Genomic DNA, 16,629 nt, shown 5'->3' with positions numbered 1-16,629 from the left:
GGCCAGATTTATGTGTTGCATTTCAACCTTTTTAAAGTACAACTTAATGCACAAGGTCATCGTGCATACTACATACTGAATCTGTGTGCTGCATAATGCAGACTTAATGAACAATTAAGCACGCCATTACCAGCAGACTGTTCACACCCAAGTAAACTCAAGCAAAACATCCTCCCTGAATCACATGCACAATGCATGTGTTGCTAATGATAGTAACGACCATGTTCCTATTCCGAGCCAACGTTCAATACATCATACTGAGTATGAATAATATGTTATGAACACAGCCTGAGTTCATACTCAATCCAATTCTTTATCACTTATAATATCAGACCTGAGCATAAAATCTAACTTTCTCTTTCTTTTTCCAGATGACACATCAGCTAAAGCCGTCAGCAGGGTAGGTTTTCCTCCTTATCGTCGTGTACATATTTATTCACACAGTGTACATCTTTTATTACCTTATCCCCTTCTCTCTAGTTCCCAGAGCTAACCTTATTGACACTATAACTGAAATAAATAAAGAACACACTGAAGTCACTAGCTTCCAAAATGTCTCTGTACTTAATTGAGATGCAGATTAACAATACTCTTAGACAACAGTTGTGTTTGTCCTCATGTATTTCAGAGCATTGTGACTTTGTCCTTTATAAAAAGCATTAAATATTTAAAGGAAATAATACCTGTGCATTATTGTATGTATTATGCGGCATATAGCATTAATGCGAATGTTGCTAACATGGTGTTGTCCATAAAAGGCCAGGCTCTGTGAGTGTTCAGGGCAGCATCAAATAGATTAAGCAGGAAAATAAGCTGCATTATAAACATGCCCTGTGAGTGAGTTGGCAGCGATTTATGGGAAAAAGTAGCTCCCCTGTGCTGCACACACGTATGTTCACACTTTTGTCATCCTGACACCATCATGGCCCTAGGAGGCCTGGTGTCAGCGCCCGCAGCAGGGCCCCTGATCCGGGTAGAAGAGACTTCACACACAGAGAAATAAAAAAACAAGGGCCACTCGACCCCTCGGTGCGTCATCCATATGTCTGTGCAAACAGGATGTGGGAGGATAGAAGGCTTCCCTTGGGGGAGGCTTTCTAGTACGCCACTCTCCCTGCTGTCCTGCCCTCACCATCTCTGCAGGCGCAGAAATAGACGGCTCTCTGGCCCCGGCAAGGCAGGAGGTCTGCTTCTTACATAACCACACTTTAAAGCTGAGGCTGAGCAACAGAGCTTGCCAGGGCTCTAATCAGAGCAGAGGGGCTCAGGTGGCCTCCTTTGGGACTGCAGGGGGATCCCTTAGATAGAATGCATCTGTGAAAGGGAGTGTAAGGGTGGGGTGTACGATAATGTTGTGATGAATGGCTGTGTCTTTGTGAATGGTAGGAAGATGATCCTCTTTCATTCCAAAAAATCTCCCAGTTTGAGTAGTACAGGTAGCTAGCTGCTGCAGTAACAATAGGCATTACAGATTGCAGCATCTCAGTGTTTATGCAAAGCTGTGGAGTTGCAATATCGGTGTGTCTTGTGTCTAACAGTACCAGGACACAAATATGCAGGGTGTGGTGTACGAACTCAACAGCTACATGGAGCAGCGCCTGGACACTGGAGGAGACAACAAACTCCTGATCTATGAGTTGTGCAACATCATCAAAAAAGGTAAAACTAGACATGGTTTAGCTTATCAAAACTCTGAGCTTCACTTCACATCAAACTGGTGTCTTCACCATCTCCATATGGTACTGGAATTCAATTCTTTTTTAAATGTAGTAGGATTTTACTTTATGTTACTCTTTTCAACATTACACATATTTTTCTGACCACTTTAATTGCCCAGTGTTATGAACCCCACCCTTATTGTTTTTCAATTAAAATAATAAATACATTAAAAAGCAATAGGAATTATTGCAATTGAAAAGTCACAAATCTTCTCATTCATTTTTTGAGGACTCTTTTATTTCACTGTTGTCAAACAGTCAAACCAAAAGATAATTTTCACCCAAACCACACTGCTCATTAACTTCTTGATCATCTGTGTATTCACTGTTGATCCTCCAGTCTCCTTGTCTTCCCATTGTATGATATTATGACCTATATATCAGTGTGAAATGGGACTGAAGAGGTGGACTGGGAATGAGATGAACTGGATGGCATTCAAAGCCCTCGGTCAGAGTGCCCTTGTTGTTATGTGGGACATTGTTAATAGACTGTTATTAGATTTGACTGCACAGTTATGTCCTTATTACATCTGTCCTCTCAGGTATACTCACCTCTATTGTTTGACATTTCTATATGAGAGGATGTAACACGGACACAGCTAATTGTCTAACATGTGAACCATGTGTCTCTTATTTCTACAGCAACAAAAGCTGATGGATTTGCACTTTATTTTTTGGGAGAATGCAACAATGTAAGTGCAGAGGACATTTGCTAATTACATTTTATACCCAAATGCAGTTGTGTTCATGCATTTCATTTTTTTGTTTCTTGCTATATCTGTGTCCCTCTCTGTTCTTTTCTTTGCTCCTCTACAGAGTTTATGTTTGTTCACTCCAACGGGGGCCAAGGATGGCCCTCCCAGCCTCGTCCCCTCGGGCCCCATCGCATTTGGGACAACCATCGCCGCTCATGTTGCCAAAACTCACAAAACACTGCTAGTAGAGGACGTCATGGGGGTGAGGCTGTTTTCTTTGCAACCAGTACAGATTTACTCATAATAGGAATCTAACAAAATACCATATAGCCTTGATGTTTGATTGAAAAAGATGAATAATTATTATTCAAGTATTTTTTTATTAAAACATTTCAGAATATGCTGTTGTCAGACAGAATGAGACAGGAATATATGTGGAGATTTTTCTGTTTTATGTGTTAAGGGTTTGGTCTGACTATTTTTTTTAAATACAGAGGGTCTTTGTTTTACTACCAATTGACATTTTACAGACAAAACAATGAATCAAGATGATTTTTAAAATCATTAGCAGTTAGTTGCAGCCCTCATTTCAATTAGAATATTTTGAATTTATTGCTGAAGGGGAATATATCTTTGTTCTTAGTCGTCTACATCAGTTGATGTCACAGCTACACGGACCCCCTTAGCTAAACTACTGTAAACTTCAGGTGATAGTGACCTTCATCGATCTGTGTGTTGCAGGATGAGCGCTTCCCCGACGGCACAGGGCAGGACTCAGGGATCCATGTTCACTCTGTCCTGTGCATTCCCATCATCACTGCCATCGGGGACCTCATTGCCATCCTGGAGCTGCACCGCCAGTGGGGCAAGGAGCCCTTCAACCTCAGCCACCAGGAGGTCAGTCTGACCCAGACAAAACACACCAAGAGTGGGAGGCTGGAGCAAGGCTCACAGAACTACAGTTAGCCTGGTATTCACCTTAATCTGGATCTGTTTAAGATCTCTATTAGATTTGTGGGGTTTAGATGATTGTGGAAAATATTTATGCCATGGTTATGTCTCCATGCACTTCATATTAGTTGCTAATGACATAAATAACTTAACATACAGGTTGCCAAAGCAAGTTCAGTGAATAAACTTTGAGGCTTTAAATCCAAAACTTTCCACAAAGCATCTCTTGAGGATATTTTTTAAATTACTATAACATGATTATGAAGTTATTTGTTGCTTGTAAACAAATCATATTTTTGAAAGCAGTTTTGTCAATTAATAGGTTCGTCTAACAACTGACATGAGAATCTGTCTCATTTTATTCGGTGTGACATAAGGTGAACCAAAAAAAATCATCTCACAACTTTAAACTTCTCCATAGAGCTGAGGGGAATAATAATTCTCATTATTGAATATATTACTTTAACTGGTTTGATTAAAAAAAAAAACATATGATAGTGCAGCTTTTATTGTATATTGCTCAAATTTAAATACTAAACATGCAGAAGCAGCAGTGTTACAGGTGTCTGTGTCCCCCCCGAGTGGCTCTGAATCTGTAGACCAACTGTCTCTCCTGTGATTATAAGAGTGCCTGATGTGCAGAACAGATCATTATGTTGATATATACTACAGAAGAAATGTGATTAAACCTTGTTATTGTGAAACTTGTGTTAATTCTGGTATATTGTTATTTCCTTCAGCTAATCTTCCCCTTCTTCTCCAGGTTGCAACAGCTAATTTAGCATGGGCAGCAGTTGCCATTCATCAAGTACAGGTGAGCTAGCTGTACTGTAACACATCACTAAAGACCCAGCGAGGGGAAGCCTTCCCTGTCCTACATATTACGATGATCTTGGATGACTTTGTTTGTTCTGGTTCTGCACTGGGGTTTGAAAGGGTTGTAATCCACTGTGTACAGGAACTGGGTTGTAACTGGGCCCAGTCCAATCAACTAAGCCACAGATTCAACAAACAGCTCCCTATGGGCGTCATTATGCCCAAGTGTTTTCATATGAACATCACAACACCTCAGTAGAGCTGCAGCCACAGTGGACTTCTGAGCCCCAGCCAGCGCTGCAGCACGCTGCAAAACATATAGTGATAGCTTTAGAGAGATAACTGCCCCTTTTTTGGTACGTGTCAACATATTTGCAGTATATAGTTTTAATTACATAGATTACCCCCAGCAATATAAATCACTTCTTTCTGGGGTGCATTATGACACTAATGCTCTCCACTATTGTTTGAAAGAAGGTGGAGGCCTAGATTCCTGGTAATTCAGAGAAATATTATAATAATATTAATTATCTTCCTTTTTAATTTGATCTCTATGTCCAAAAATATAGATATTCGGTGGTTCATTATAATTATGTTATGTAGTTTATTAATACCTCCCAAACGATGTGTTTGAATTCCCAATTATCTGAGCCACATCTTCAGCATTTATAAGATGCAATTGGGCTGAACTGAATAAGCCTTTGAGGCGTATAACACACAGTGAGATATTTTTAATTGCATAGGTACTGTATATGATTAGTAACCCTGATATTTCGTGTCCCATTCTTTCAGTGTATATTTATACTGACTGTACAAAGGTGTATTTTATTAATCATAGCGTAATATAATTTGGATATTATCCCCAGTTTGTGTAAAAAATGGTTTATTAAGTGTTCTCAGTGTCAGAGATACTGGGAACATTCTTGGCAGAGTTTGTTTTAACCAAAGTGTTTTATAAAAGTAAAGTCAACAAATGTTTCAAAACACTGTGTTGTTACTTAAACTCGTGAAAATCACCCACAGCCAAGTGTGTAGACAGTAAGTGTGTTTGTTGACACACAGGATGCTGTACGTGTTCAGTGAGAAATGTGCGATACGTCTCAGTGCCATGACCTATTTCTTCTTTTTCTTTCCAGGTGTGCAGAGGCCTCGCCAAACAGACTGAGCTCAATGACTTTCTTCTAGACGTGTCAAAGTAAGAGTTGCTATTGGGACAGTTTACCTAAATCAAAATTATTTCTCATATGTACATACTAAATGTGTATTTACACCAGTGTCATTTGATTGTAAATAAATTACATTTATTAGCTTTTGAAATGTTTTAAATTATCAAACTATCCTGATAAAGTATCATCACTTATTATTGCTCGCACAATAAAAGCAAATGACTGCATTTTAGGTAACTTAGCTTTCATGTCTTGAATGTGAACGTCATCAGAGCTTCCCATTTGTCAACATCTCAATGCACCATTTCTTCTTTTCGCACAGAACATACTTTGATAACATTGTGGCAATAGATTCTCTACTTGAACATATTATGGTGAGTGTGATTTCTGCAAGTATGTGTTCATTCACATTGTCTTCAAGGCTACACATCCTGGGAGTGTGTGTTTATTTGTGTTAAAGGACATAATATATTATAATAATAATAATAATAGGTATAGTCCTCTGACTTTATTAATATAATAAATATATTGACACACTGAATACATGTTATGGCTTGGCTCAACATAAAATAGGAAAGTGATTTGCAGTAAAAAAAATAAAATAGTGATTTGGATCAGTGTAAAACTTTTGTCTGCTTTTCTACTAAAATCCACTTCTCTGTTTGTATGTATTTTGTTGCCTTGTGACTGTGACATTCAAGTCATCTGGTTCAAACACTATAATGAACTGGAATGAGTTGTATTTATACTGTGTGTTTTTTTTTTGTTACATTCTCCACATTTAACTGTTTTATCCCCAAAAACTTTAAATTCTGCAGTTGGATTTGCTAGAGTAATGTATTTATTTTTGATTCAAACTGTCAGTGTTGCTTATAAGGTTCTGTCCCTGGTGTTGTTTTTCAGATATATGCAAAAAACCTGGTGAATGCGGACAGGTGCGCACTCTTCCAGGTAGATCACAACAACAAAGAACTGTACTCTGACCTGTTCGATATCGGGGAGGAGAAAGAAGGCAAACCTGTCTTTAGGAAAACCAAAGAAATTAGGTGTGTAGGACTTGCATTTACACTGTGCTAAACTCTTTACATCAACAAATGTCTCTCATTTACTTTGATTTACATACATCTTAGCTTTTATTGCAAAGTGCTAGTTTATTTTTGAAGGATTCTAAAAGTTGAGTTTTTTCTCTCTGCACATCCAAAAGTTTGTTTCCTGCCCCTAGAAGGCATTGTTCACAATAGTGTACAGTAAACAAGGTCCTCTGGTGACAGAAAGCAAAGCAGGAAATGCTTCCACTAATCGAAAGTCAATAGAAATACTGGGGGAGAAATGTAATTACTTGAATTAGATGTGATACCATGACAGTGGAACATCGTCACTTTTTACCTTCTGAATAAAACTATCAAGATCTACATACTTTGTGCTGTAAATTGCATTTCTAAAATCAGGTTTGAACATGGATTTTCATATTGATTTATGATTGATTTTCACCCAGCTATGACAGGCTGGCAGTCCACAAATCTAACACTTGTCCTCTTCTCTCTGCTTTCTTTCTAGGTTTTCTATAGAGAAGGGAATAGCTGGCCAAGTGGCTCAGACAGGGGAAGTCTTAAATATCCCAGATGCCTATGCAGACCCCCGGTTCAACCGGTAAACTCCAACATACTCTTTTACCAATATTTTCCATTTTATTTGATTATCAATCACCCTTTTAACTGCCTTGAAGTTGTGCTATGATTGGTCCCAGGAGATTCTTTGTCCTCTTTTTGTTTCTCTTCTATAGTCACTCTCACAATGTAACCTCAGTTAAATGATTTCTCTCATTTTTGTATGACTCTTTCAACAGTGAGGTGGACCTCAAAACCGGCTACACCACGCGTAACATCCTGTGCATGCCCATCGTGAGCAGGGGGAGCGTTATAGGTGTGGTGCAGATGGTGAACAAGCTTAGCGGAAGTGCCTTCACTAAAACAGATGAGAACAACTTTAAGATATTTGCTGTCTTTTGTGCTCTGGCCTTACACTGTGCAAATGTGAGTAAACTTGTCTTAATAATGTTTAAATGACTGACTGATTTTCTCCAACAGCAAAACTCCATCCTTTTTTATCTTTCCGCACATGCCTGCTCTTTATCTTTTGCAGTGTAGGTAGATTATATAATTCCTCATGGCCATGAATACTTGATTCTTATTTTCTGCACCTTTGACGTAGAGGCCTCATCACTGCCCTAAATTCATTCTGTAGCTGGGAGGCTTTCTCTAGCTGTTTCTAGGCTGCGGATTTCCCTATTTGCCGGAGAAGTCGTTCCATTTTTCTCCAAGGTTTTTGAGATTGCTTTGCGCAAGAAAATGAATAAAAGCAATTTATCTGTCTGTGATAATTATCCCTTACATGGAACACACAAATCAACTATGGAAGCCTGCGTTTGTGTGGTCTGTCTGTCAAAGCCTCTCCTCTCTGTGGGGGCCTGACTCACCATCATCTCGTGCGACAAACTTACGCAGGAGCAGCGTCACAAAGTTGGTTTTAAAATTGATGAGGCGTGTGTTAATATTTTAAGACAAGCAGTCTGCATCCGTTCGCTGACAGGATTTATGTTTAGCTGTAATTTATGTCTCAAGTCTTGAGGAAACTCGCTTGGGCTGACTTGATTTATGCGGATTTGTGGTGGAAGGTGCGCGGCTCTGCGCCTGTACCCGACTGTCTGGGAAAGGGGACAGGGATACAAACCAGATGTGGAGACACTGTTTTTGTAGACAGATAAAATATAATGCAGGACTGCTGTGGATAAATTAACTCTGTCTGACCCCTTTAGAATAATTTCTAAAGAATTCAACTACGACTTGTAAAATGTTCTCCTGGTATTTTATAGTGCTGGAGTGTTTAGTTTCTCTCCCGACATTTTTATTTCTTTCCTGTGTTTTTCTGCAGATGTACCACAGGATCCGGCACTCTGAATGCATTTACAGAGTGACCATGGAAAAGCTGTCCTATCACAGCATCTGCACATCAGAAGAATGGAAGACCCTTACCCAGCTTAACCTCCCTGCACCTATTTATAAAGAGATTGAAATGTGAGTGCCCTTCCAGATCGCAGTTTTGGTGATTATCTCGGCTGTGAGTGTAGTTGGGTCCGTGCCACGTGTCGGTGAAAGTGACGATGACAGAGTCCAGAAGCTCTGTCCCTCTGTGTGCTGTAAATGCTAATTTAAGACTCTCTTCCTCCCTCCTCCAGGTTCCACTTTGACATTAGTCCCTTTGAGGAGATCTGGCCTGCTGTCTTCATCTACATGGTTCATAACTCCTGTGGAAAGACCAGGTAAGGTGTAGTCAGTCAGCACTTCATCAAAGCTTAGGATGAGTTATGTTGATCATCCTTTTTCTTTCCGTGTGTAGCTTTGAGCTGGAGAAGCTGTGTCGGTTCACCATGTCAGTGAGGAAGAACTACAGGCGTGTGCCATACCACAACTGGAAGCATGCAGTGACGGTGGCACACTGCATGTACGCTATCCTGCAGAAAACCACCGGGATGTTCACAGAGCTCGAGGTTTGTTAACTCTTTGGGTCTGGATTTAACAGCTGGATAGAAATTAATAAAATCAGTGTCTAGGAATCTTTGAGATTTGAACAGTTTCTTTCTGTTTGTCCCCGTCTGGTTCACAGAAGAAAGGTTTGTTGATCGCCTGTCTGTGCCATGATCTGGACCATCGAGGGTACAGCAACTCATACCTGCAGAAGTTTGACCATCCGCTAGCTGCCCTGTATTCCACCTCCACCATGGAGCAGCACCACTTCTCTCAGACCGTCTCCATCCTGCAGGTAGAGCTCTACTTTGCAGAAGTTACTGTACAATTAAAGTCACCATTTTGAGTAATTTATCATTTTAAATGCTAATATTTATAATGTAATGATGTGTTTTTACTTAACATGATTGGATTTCTCTGTCATTTAAGCATTTCAATATGTCAAGACTTGCTTAATGTGGGCATAAAACTGCCATTACACAGAAAATACAAAATACTTTCAAAACAAATCGTTTTTTTCAGTTTATTTCTTTCGTTTTTTCAATTTACATACAATTACGTGTTCAAATAATTAAAAAAAAAACAATAAAACGTTTAAACAAAAACAAAAAAGCTTTGGGTTGACCTTTAGCTTATAACATTTAACTTTTTACATTATTTACTTTAGTGGTGTATAGCATATATTCATTTTCCTTTTACACTAATCACAAAATGAACTCTTTTCACAATCAAAGCAGAAAGCAGGACAGCATTTGAAGCCAACCAATAAACACTGATAGCTTAAAACGATGCCCTCATTTTTACACTAACACTTAGCAATTCGCTTTTTTAAATTGACATTATCTAATACTTAAATGAACATATATTTCGAAACAAGGGTAGGCTTACACAAGCCCACTATTTTAGGTTACATCATATAATTTAGTTCAGAGTGCCCTCTTCTGTTCCGTCCAGGATCTGCGTGAACCTGCGATGGCCTGAGATGAACGTGAGATTACAGCCTTTTGTAATCCAGCTGAGCCGAACGCCTCATAAGTGGAGCTTTTGCTTTTTTATTGATCTCTTTGTTTCCCATAGCTGGAAGGGCACAATATTTTCTCCAACCTGAATTCCAGCGAGTACGAGCAGGTGTTGGAGATCATCCGGAAGGCCATCATCGCTACTGACCTCGCCCTATACTTCAACAACCACCAGCAGCTGTCAGAGCTGATGAACACAAGTGTGCTGGACTTGAGCAACCTTTCACACAGGTGAGGTCACAACACACACCCATTCACAGGTCAGGTCGGGTCTCATAGCATCACACGCGACCTGGTGCACACAAACAGCACATTGAGTTTCTCCTCATGGCTATAACGAGTCTTTGCTCCCCTCCAGGGACCGTGTGATTGGTCTGATGATGACAGCATGTGACCTGTGTTCTGTTACCAAGCAGTGGCAAATCACACGACTCACCGCCAACGACATCTATGCTGAGTTCTGGGCTGAGGTACAGTGGGATCCTGATTGAGTTTAAACTGTTTGAGTGTCATTTAGTGCCTCCACTACAACCAGGCCTCTGCTATCACCAAGAAAAGCTGATACTCCTAGGTGTCTTACAATTGGCAGAGTGTAACATACTGTCGTGGTCAGAGGAATTGTCACAGTTTCTCTCTTTATGATTTCCTCCACAGGGAGATGAGATGAAGAAGATTGGGTTGCAGCCGATTCCTATGATGGACAGAGACAAGAAGGACGAGGTTCCTCAAGGCCAAGTAAGACCAGCACTATTACCCTTTTGTCTCCCACCAGGCCCATGCTCTAACACCCCCACTCAAAAAGATTGACATTTCTGCATTAGGAAGGTATACAGAATAAGTACAAAAGGGAAGGTAGATTTTATTTAAAAAGTGGGAAAAGTGGGAGAAGTGCTGAAGGCTAATGCTAATGCTAAGGTATGACGATCAAGTAAGATTGCCAATAGCTGTAAATTGGGACTTACGTTTTTGGAATATTTAAGTAGTATACTGTATATAAATGTGGAAATTTAAAACACCCCCACACATCATACATTTATTTGGTCACTTTTTAAAAGCCAAAGGGATTAAAGACAGGATAATAAGTGTATGACATTCATTTATTTAACTATTTATAACTATTTGTTTCAATTGTTTAACAACGTCCCTTTGTTTGGTCGGTTGGTTAATTAATGTCTTCGTCTTTATTTTTCAGGTGGGATTCTACAATGCTGTTGCAGTTCCATGCTACACGACACTATCGGAGCTTTTCCCTCCATCCAACCCTCTTCTAAAAGCCTGCAGGTAAGTTTTCAAAGTTGCAGTTTTATATATGGAAAGTCTCCTTCTCCGTTCGCTGCCTTAACAAAAAGCCAAGTGACAAAAAATGTATCTTAGTGTATGTGTACAAATTTGAGAAATTGAATAACTGTACCATGTTTGTTGTGGTGTTTATTTATTGTTTGAAAGGCCATACAACAACAAGTTACTTCACACTATCTTGTTATATCTAATGCGGCCAATAGAAGCACTGACATAATCTTGACGTGCAACAAGTGGCGTGTGTGCTGGCTGAAACAGCAGCAGCCGGCCAGACAAATAAGATTAGAGGTGATCATGACGTATATTTAAAGGTGCACATTCCAAGAGTTCCACTCAAAATACGAACACACATGTAACTGCCCTGATATACGATTTTAAAACCATGGGTTAAGACTTTTTTTGAAAACATATTCAGAAAGACAGATTCACTCAAACTCATTTTGCTTAAATAAAAATACTCAAACCATTTGTTTTAAAGAAAATAAAAAGTAGAATAAAGAGGAGTGTAAAGTAAAATGACTCACTATGCAGCCAAATGGGCTCTAGTTGCTACATTATTACATATCTTTATTATTGATGCAGTTCAAATTAAGATATCATTTTTCTGTAGCTCGTCTCAAAAGAGCATATTTCAAAAATGTTCATGTTAAATTTGTTTTAAGTTTAACAATGCATTGTATTTCATTTTCTCATTATAGGTTTTTGAATTCTTTATCTGCAAAGTAATTGTAGCTTAAGTCATCTGATAAATGTAGTGAAGGACAAAAGTGCATTATTTCCCTCTGTAATGTAGTCACACTCAAAATTGTACAGTACAGGACTTAAGTGAGCACACATAGTTGCTTCTTATCACTACGCACTAGTGTGTGTGTGTGTGTGTGTGGGGGGGGGTGCATGTGTGTGGGGGGGGTGTGGGTGTGTTTGTACATTCGATAAGAGTATAAGAATGCTTTTCATGAGTCATTTCTGCTTGTTGAAAAGGGTCATGTGGCACATTTGCCCGCCCCTCCTGGGGTAAGCCTGCTGCTCTTTAAAAGCATTTTGACCTTGATTTGCGGGAATGCAAACAAAGTGAGCAGTGTAATATTCAAGCCCCGGCTGTACGTCAGCACCAGGCTCTGGGTGGGCAGCGGGCGTAGACCCCGTGGAGCCCGGCTGCTTGTTGTGGTGATCTGTCACAGACGTGTAACTGCATCAGGCTCGCTAAGTAAAGCGATGGCAGCAAAGGGCAGCACTTGATAATAGCACAGGAGAGAGGTCACCTTCATGCTACTACAGATGACTAATGGATTTCACTGTTGCTGTGGTGACATGTGTTTTTCGTTGTTGTATCAATCTTCAGTTTTGTTTATTGGAGCTTATTCTGATATCTTTTACTTTATTTTATTGTTAGAAGTGCATATTTTGTTGGGTTTAAAGGTCTGATTGTCACCCTTGTGGCACCAAAGTGTTTTACTGTTGTGTGCCAACTATATAGAAGCTGCAATAGAAAATGTATTTTCCAAAGACATACTCATGTTGACATCTGTGGATAAGTGACAGATAGACAATTGAAAATAGCTTTGTAAATACATGAATCAGTTTGCCTTATTATGTTGTATTTGTTTTATGCTGACATGATTTTAAAAATCAAAAATATATTATTTATTAATAAATAAATGAGAAATGAGTATTTTCACAAATACAGTGCTTTACTACAATATAAAACAAATGTAAACCACATACAACAACATCTGCTTATTTCAGATTCCATGTCCTTGCAGTGAGAAATATAATGTCTCGGTTAGTATCCCAGGTTGTACGAAGTGTCTGAATCTGATGGAGCTGTTTTTTGTTTGCAGGGAGAACCTGAGCCAATGGGAGAAGATCTCGCGGGGAGAGGTGGAGGACATCGTGCCCGAGCGTCCTTGTGATTCAGGCCCTGTCAAGGTGGACAACTGACTACCAAAGGGGTTTGCTGGCCCACCAAAGGAATGCAACAAGAATCCTGCCACGGACCGGGATCGCCGTAGGGGGAAAAACCCACATCCTGTGTTCGCTGGAGACGGATCAGCTAAAGGCGACCTGACTTTGAAAACACACAGTTACCTCATTGGGTGACGGAGGTGTCAACACTGACGGTTTCACCGATCCCAGAGACTGACAGACAGTCGATGGGGAAGAACTTGGACCCATCACTCTACATCCACTCAGCTTGGGAATTCATTTGGTAGAAAGGACCGTTTTGGTAGTTTTATTTTGGCTGTGTTATTTTATGATTTTTATTTTATTTTATATGAGCTGATTCTTTATGGTCTTGTATTTGCAGAGGCCTTACTCTGAACCTTCCACAGGCTAGACATATGTGAAATCTTGTTGTCGGTTCAGGCTTTTTTTTTTTTTTTAATGGTACTGTTTGCCTTCTGTGGTAGGTTTATCGTACGTGCACTACTTCAGCAAGGTATTTCTAGAGACAGGAGGAATGTGTAGAGCAGATGTATGGTTTAATGCCACCTTACTGAGAAGGTGGATGTCAGAATGTTTTTTTTAACAACTTTTTGAGCAAAAATCCTTTGCAGTACTTGAATAATAAAGACATACAGCCTATTCTACATGGAGAAACCCCCCAGAGCGTATTCCACTAAACTTGGATGAATTGTGACGAGAGGAGTTAGATAATGTCGACACTTGTGAACACAGTCCTTAAGAGAGTCACAATGTTTCTCCCTGAAGTGGACCCCACAGCACTGCCCCCGGCCCCTCCTGGCATTTAGGAACCTGCTGCATAGTACATCTAACATCTTCTGAATAGCAGGATCTGACCCCAGGCCAGCAGTAGTGATATTTGCAGGACAAAGAAGATGCACAAATAGCATCAGTCACAGTATAGTAGTGTGAAGGCTTATAATAAAGTAAGCTTGTATACTATTGTATTTTTACAGTTGTATTTCACGCCACTATCTCCTCATAAATTATTTTACACAGCAATCTGGTTTTTCCTTATTAATCAGTAATCATTTCAACAACCATGAATAAAACATGAGGATACTGCACAAGTTGGTTGTGTCCCAGCAGATTCTAAAGATTTATTTTTTGCTGTGACACAACATGTTGACTTCCTTATGTAATGTCTAGACGGAACCTTGAATTATAACAACATAGTTAAGGGGTGATTTATAATTACTGAGGTATAAATTAAATGAATAGTAGAATAAATCACAGACTATACTGACTCTTTTTGACATAGACGGGTGTCCTTGTTGGGTTAAAAGCTACAGTGTGAAACATTTATGACACTGAACCCTTTTTGCTGTAGATGCCAGGTAGAGAAGCTAAACAGAAATCTCACAAATGGTCAGCTTCATTTTTTCCCAAAATGTCAAACCTGTTGGGATAAAGTGCATCATGTGTCTATCTCTGGGATTGCAACACAAGAATGTTTGGTTGACTCTCTGCAGGTGTGTAACAGAGGTTCCCCTCACAACCATGGCTTGTTGAAGAAAACAAAGCGTCCTCTCCAGCGCCGTGCAAGGGGGTCCATTTGGACTCTTTCAAAATGAGTTTCCGAGATCTTCCAAAAGACAATATTTCTTGTCTGAAACTGTCATTCCAGTGGACATCATCCCTCCAAGACTGAAATTACCGCTCAAATAATCTGTTTTTACAACTGGTACTGTTGCCCCCAATGGTGTGAATGTACATTTATGATGAATGTTTTGTTGACTGCAGAACGGTGGTGACACGTGGCTCAGTGCGCCATCGGTTTCCATGATGTGTTCCGTCTCACGTTTCAGAATGGCTTCCAGTAAGCTTCAACCAACAGCAACGATTAGCATGCACCTAAACGGAGCTTTATATATTATTTTGCACACAGGTGTATACTGTGTGCCATCTAGAAATTAGTTTGTACAGACTGAGATGCTCTGATTGCGCTAAACTGAATGGCGGTGGTGCACTTTCAGATTTAGTGTGTACACTGGTGTGTGTGTGTGTGTGTGTGTGTGTGTGTGTGTGTGTGTGTGTGTGTGTGTGTGTGTGTGTGTGTGTGTGTGTGTGTGTGTGTGTGTGTGTGTGTGTGTGTGTGTGTGTGTGTGTGTGTGTGAGAAAGAATGCTTTTGACCGTCTCTTTTCCACTCCAACCCCACCTGAGAACATGGTTAAATCCATAACACTGCACTGTCCCTCCTACTTTTCAGCACCAGTTATATACCATTGTCTGCACTATGTTTAGCTTATGATCTTTATTATTATTATTATTATCATTAATAATAATAATAATTATAATTATTATTGCTATTATTACTATTGTTATTTTCTTAATTAGAGTTAAATTTAAATTAACTTATATTTTTTATACAAAAAAAATGATGTTGGCCTTTTTGTTTTGTACAAAGTAAACATTATGAGAAACAAAACGGTCTTGACATTATACTGTTACCCAGAATAATTGCGGAATGTCTAAACTGTAAATGTAAGAGCAGTAGCCCAAATGACTTTTAATAAATACCTGAAAGATACATCTCTTTGTCAGATTATTCTTTATTTCCAGTGTGAATGCCAGCATGTATTATATTATGCCTACTATTTCGAGTGATAGAGCCGCAAAGATAATGTTATGTGAGAATACATCATTCAGGATGTGTTTATCTGAGATAAACATCTGGTAGCCTCCTCCATTCTCCTCTAGATTATTTGTATTCAACTGCCTATTGCAGGGGTATTCAACTAAAATTCAACGAGGTCTAGTTAGAGAAAACGTCCTCAAGCAAAGGTCCGGAACATCAAACTGTCTATCTGGCGTTATGAATGAGTGTGATATACATTAGCTTTGACCTAGTAGCTGTATCAACGTCTGCATGTAATCAACAACTGACTGTCTCATCAAACTAACAAAGTACAACATCTTTATTGTCATTTGAACTTTACAGATATACAGTATAATACTGTAGATATTTGTAATGTTCCACTCGGGCTGCATTTAAAATAAAATGGAGAAAATAAATAAAATAGCTTTTGAAAATGTGTGCGTCTTAAAAGTACTTAATTTTACAAAGATTAAATAAAGAGCAGCAGCTTGAGTTTCCCTTTCTCTTTGTTAACCGTTTCACATCTTAACAGTTCCAGCCAATTATATAACATATCAGTCCAAACACATCATAACAATGGAACCGTTTTAAGGTTTGTCTTTCTTTCCCTCTTATATTCCACTCACTGACTGTCTTTTGTTCAGTGAGAGAACTGAGCTCTAGCCTGTCCAGCCAGGATTTTAAATCGGTGCTGAAATGGTGTCAGGGCCATTCTCATACACATGTGAAGGTGCTCATTGGTGCTCCACTCACCGCCTTCTCTCCGTCTTCTCTCTCCTGCTAACTCGTCTCTCCCCTCACTCTTCTCTCCGTCTTCTCTCTCCTGCTAACTCGTCTCTCCCCTCACTCTTCTCTCCGCCTTCTCTCTCCTGCTAA

At 39.5% G+C, this 16,629-nt stretch overlaps 1 protein-coding gene across 3 annotated transcripts in view; it reads left to right on the top strand.

The window, feature by feature from the left end:
- Positions 1–15,684, top strand: part of pde10a (phosphodiesterase 10A) — a 50,170-nt gene extending 34,486 nt beyond the window's left edge. For all 3 annotated transcript variants that reach the window (XM_063875029.1, XM_063875027.1, XM_063875028.1), the window contains exons 3-22: positions 372–400; positions 1,539–1,659; positions 2,361–2,410; positions 2,535–2,675; positions 3,155–3,310; positions 4,128–4,178; positions 5,317–5,375; positions 5,669–5,720; positions 6,250–6,392; positions 6,904–6,996; positions 7,193–7,379; positions 8,278–8,420; positions 8,582–8,665; positions 8,743–8,893; positions 9,010–9,165; positions 9,948–10,120; positions 10,248–10,359; positions 10,544–10,624; positions 11,082–11,170; positions 13,030–15,684. In XM_063875029.1, the coding sequence (XP_063731099.1) occupies positions 372–400; positions 1,539–1,659; positions 2,361–2,410; positions 2,535–2,675; positions 3,155–3,310; positions 4,128–4,178; positions 5,317–5,375; positions 5,669–5,720; positions 6,250–6,392; positions 6,904–6,996; positions 7,193–7,379; positions 8,278–8,420; positions 8,582–8,665; positions 8,743–8,893; positions 9,010–9,165; positions 9,948–10,120; positions 10,248–10,359; positions 10,544–10,624; positions 11,082–11,170; positions 13,030–13,129 (2,171 nt within the window). In that variant the 3' untranslated portion in view covers positions 13,130–15,684. The remainder of the gene's footprint in view (positions 1–371; positions 401–1,538; positions 1,660–2,360; positions 2,411–2,534; positions 2,676–3,154; positions 3,311–4,127; positions 4,179–5,316; positions 5,376–5,668; positions 5,721–6,249; positions 6,393–6,903; positions 6,997–7,192; positions 7,380–8,277; positions 8,421–8,581; positions 8,666–8,742; positions 8,894–9,009; positions 9,166–9,947; positions 10,121–10,247; positions 10,360–10,543; positions 10,625–11,081; positions 11,171–13,029) is intronic.
- Positions 15,685–16,629: the final 945 nt, after the last annotated feature.

This window comes from Eleginops maclovinus, chromosome 22, assembly GCF_036324505.1.
Source record: "Eleginops maclovinus isolate JMC-PN-2008 ecotype Puerto Natales chromosome 22, JC_Emac_rtc_rv5, whole genome shotgun sequence".
In the NCBI taxonomy this organism is placed as follows: domain Eukaryota; kingdom Metazoa; phylum Chordata; class Actinopteri; order Perciformes; family Eleginopidae; genus Eleginops; species Eleginops maclovinus.
This window is presented reverse-complemented; position numbering and strand designations above follow the sequence as displayed.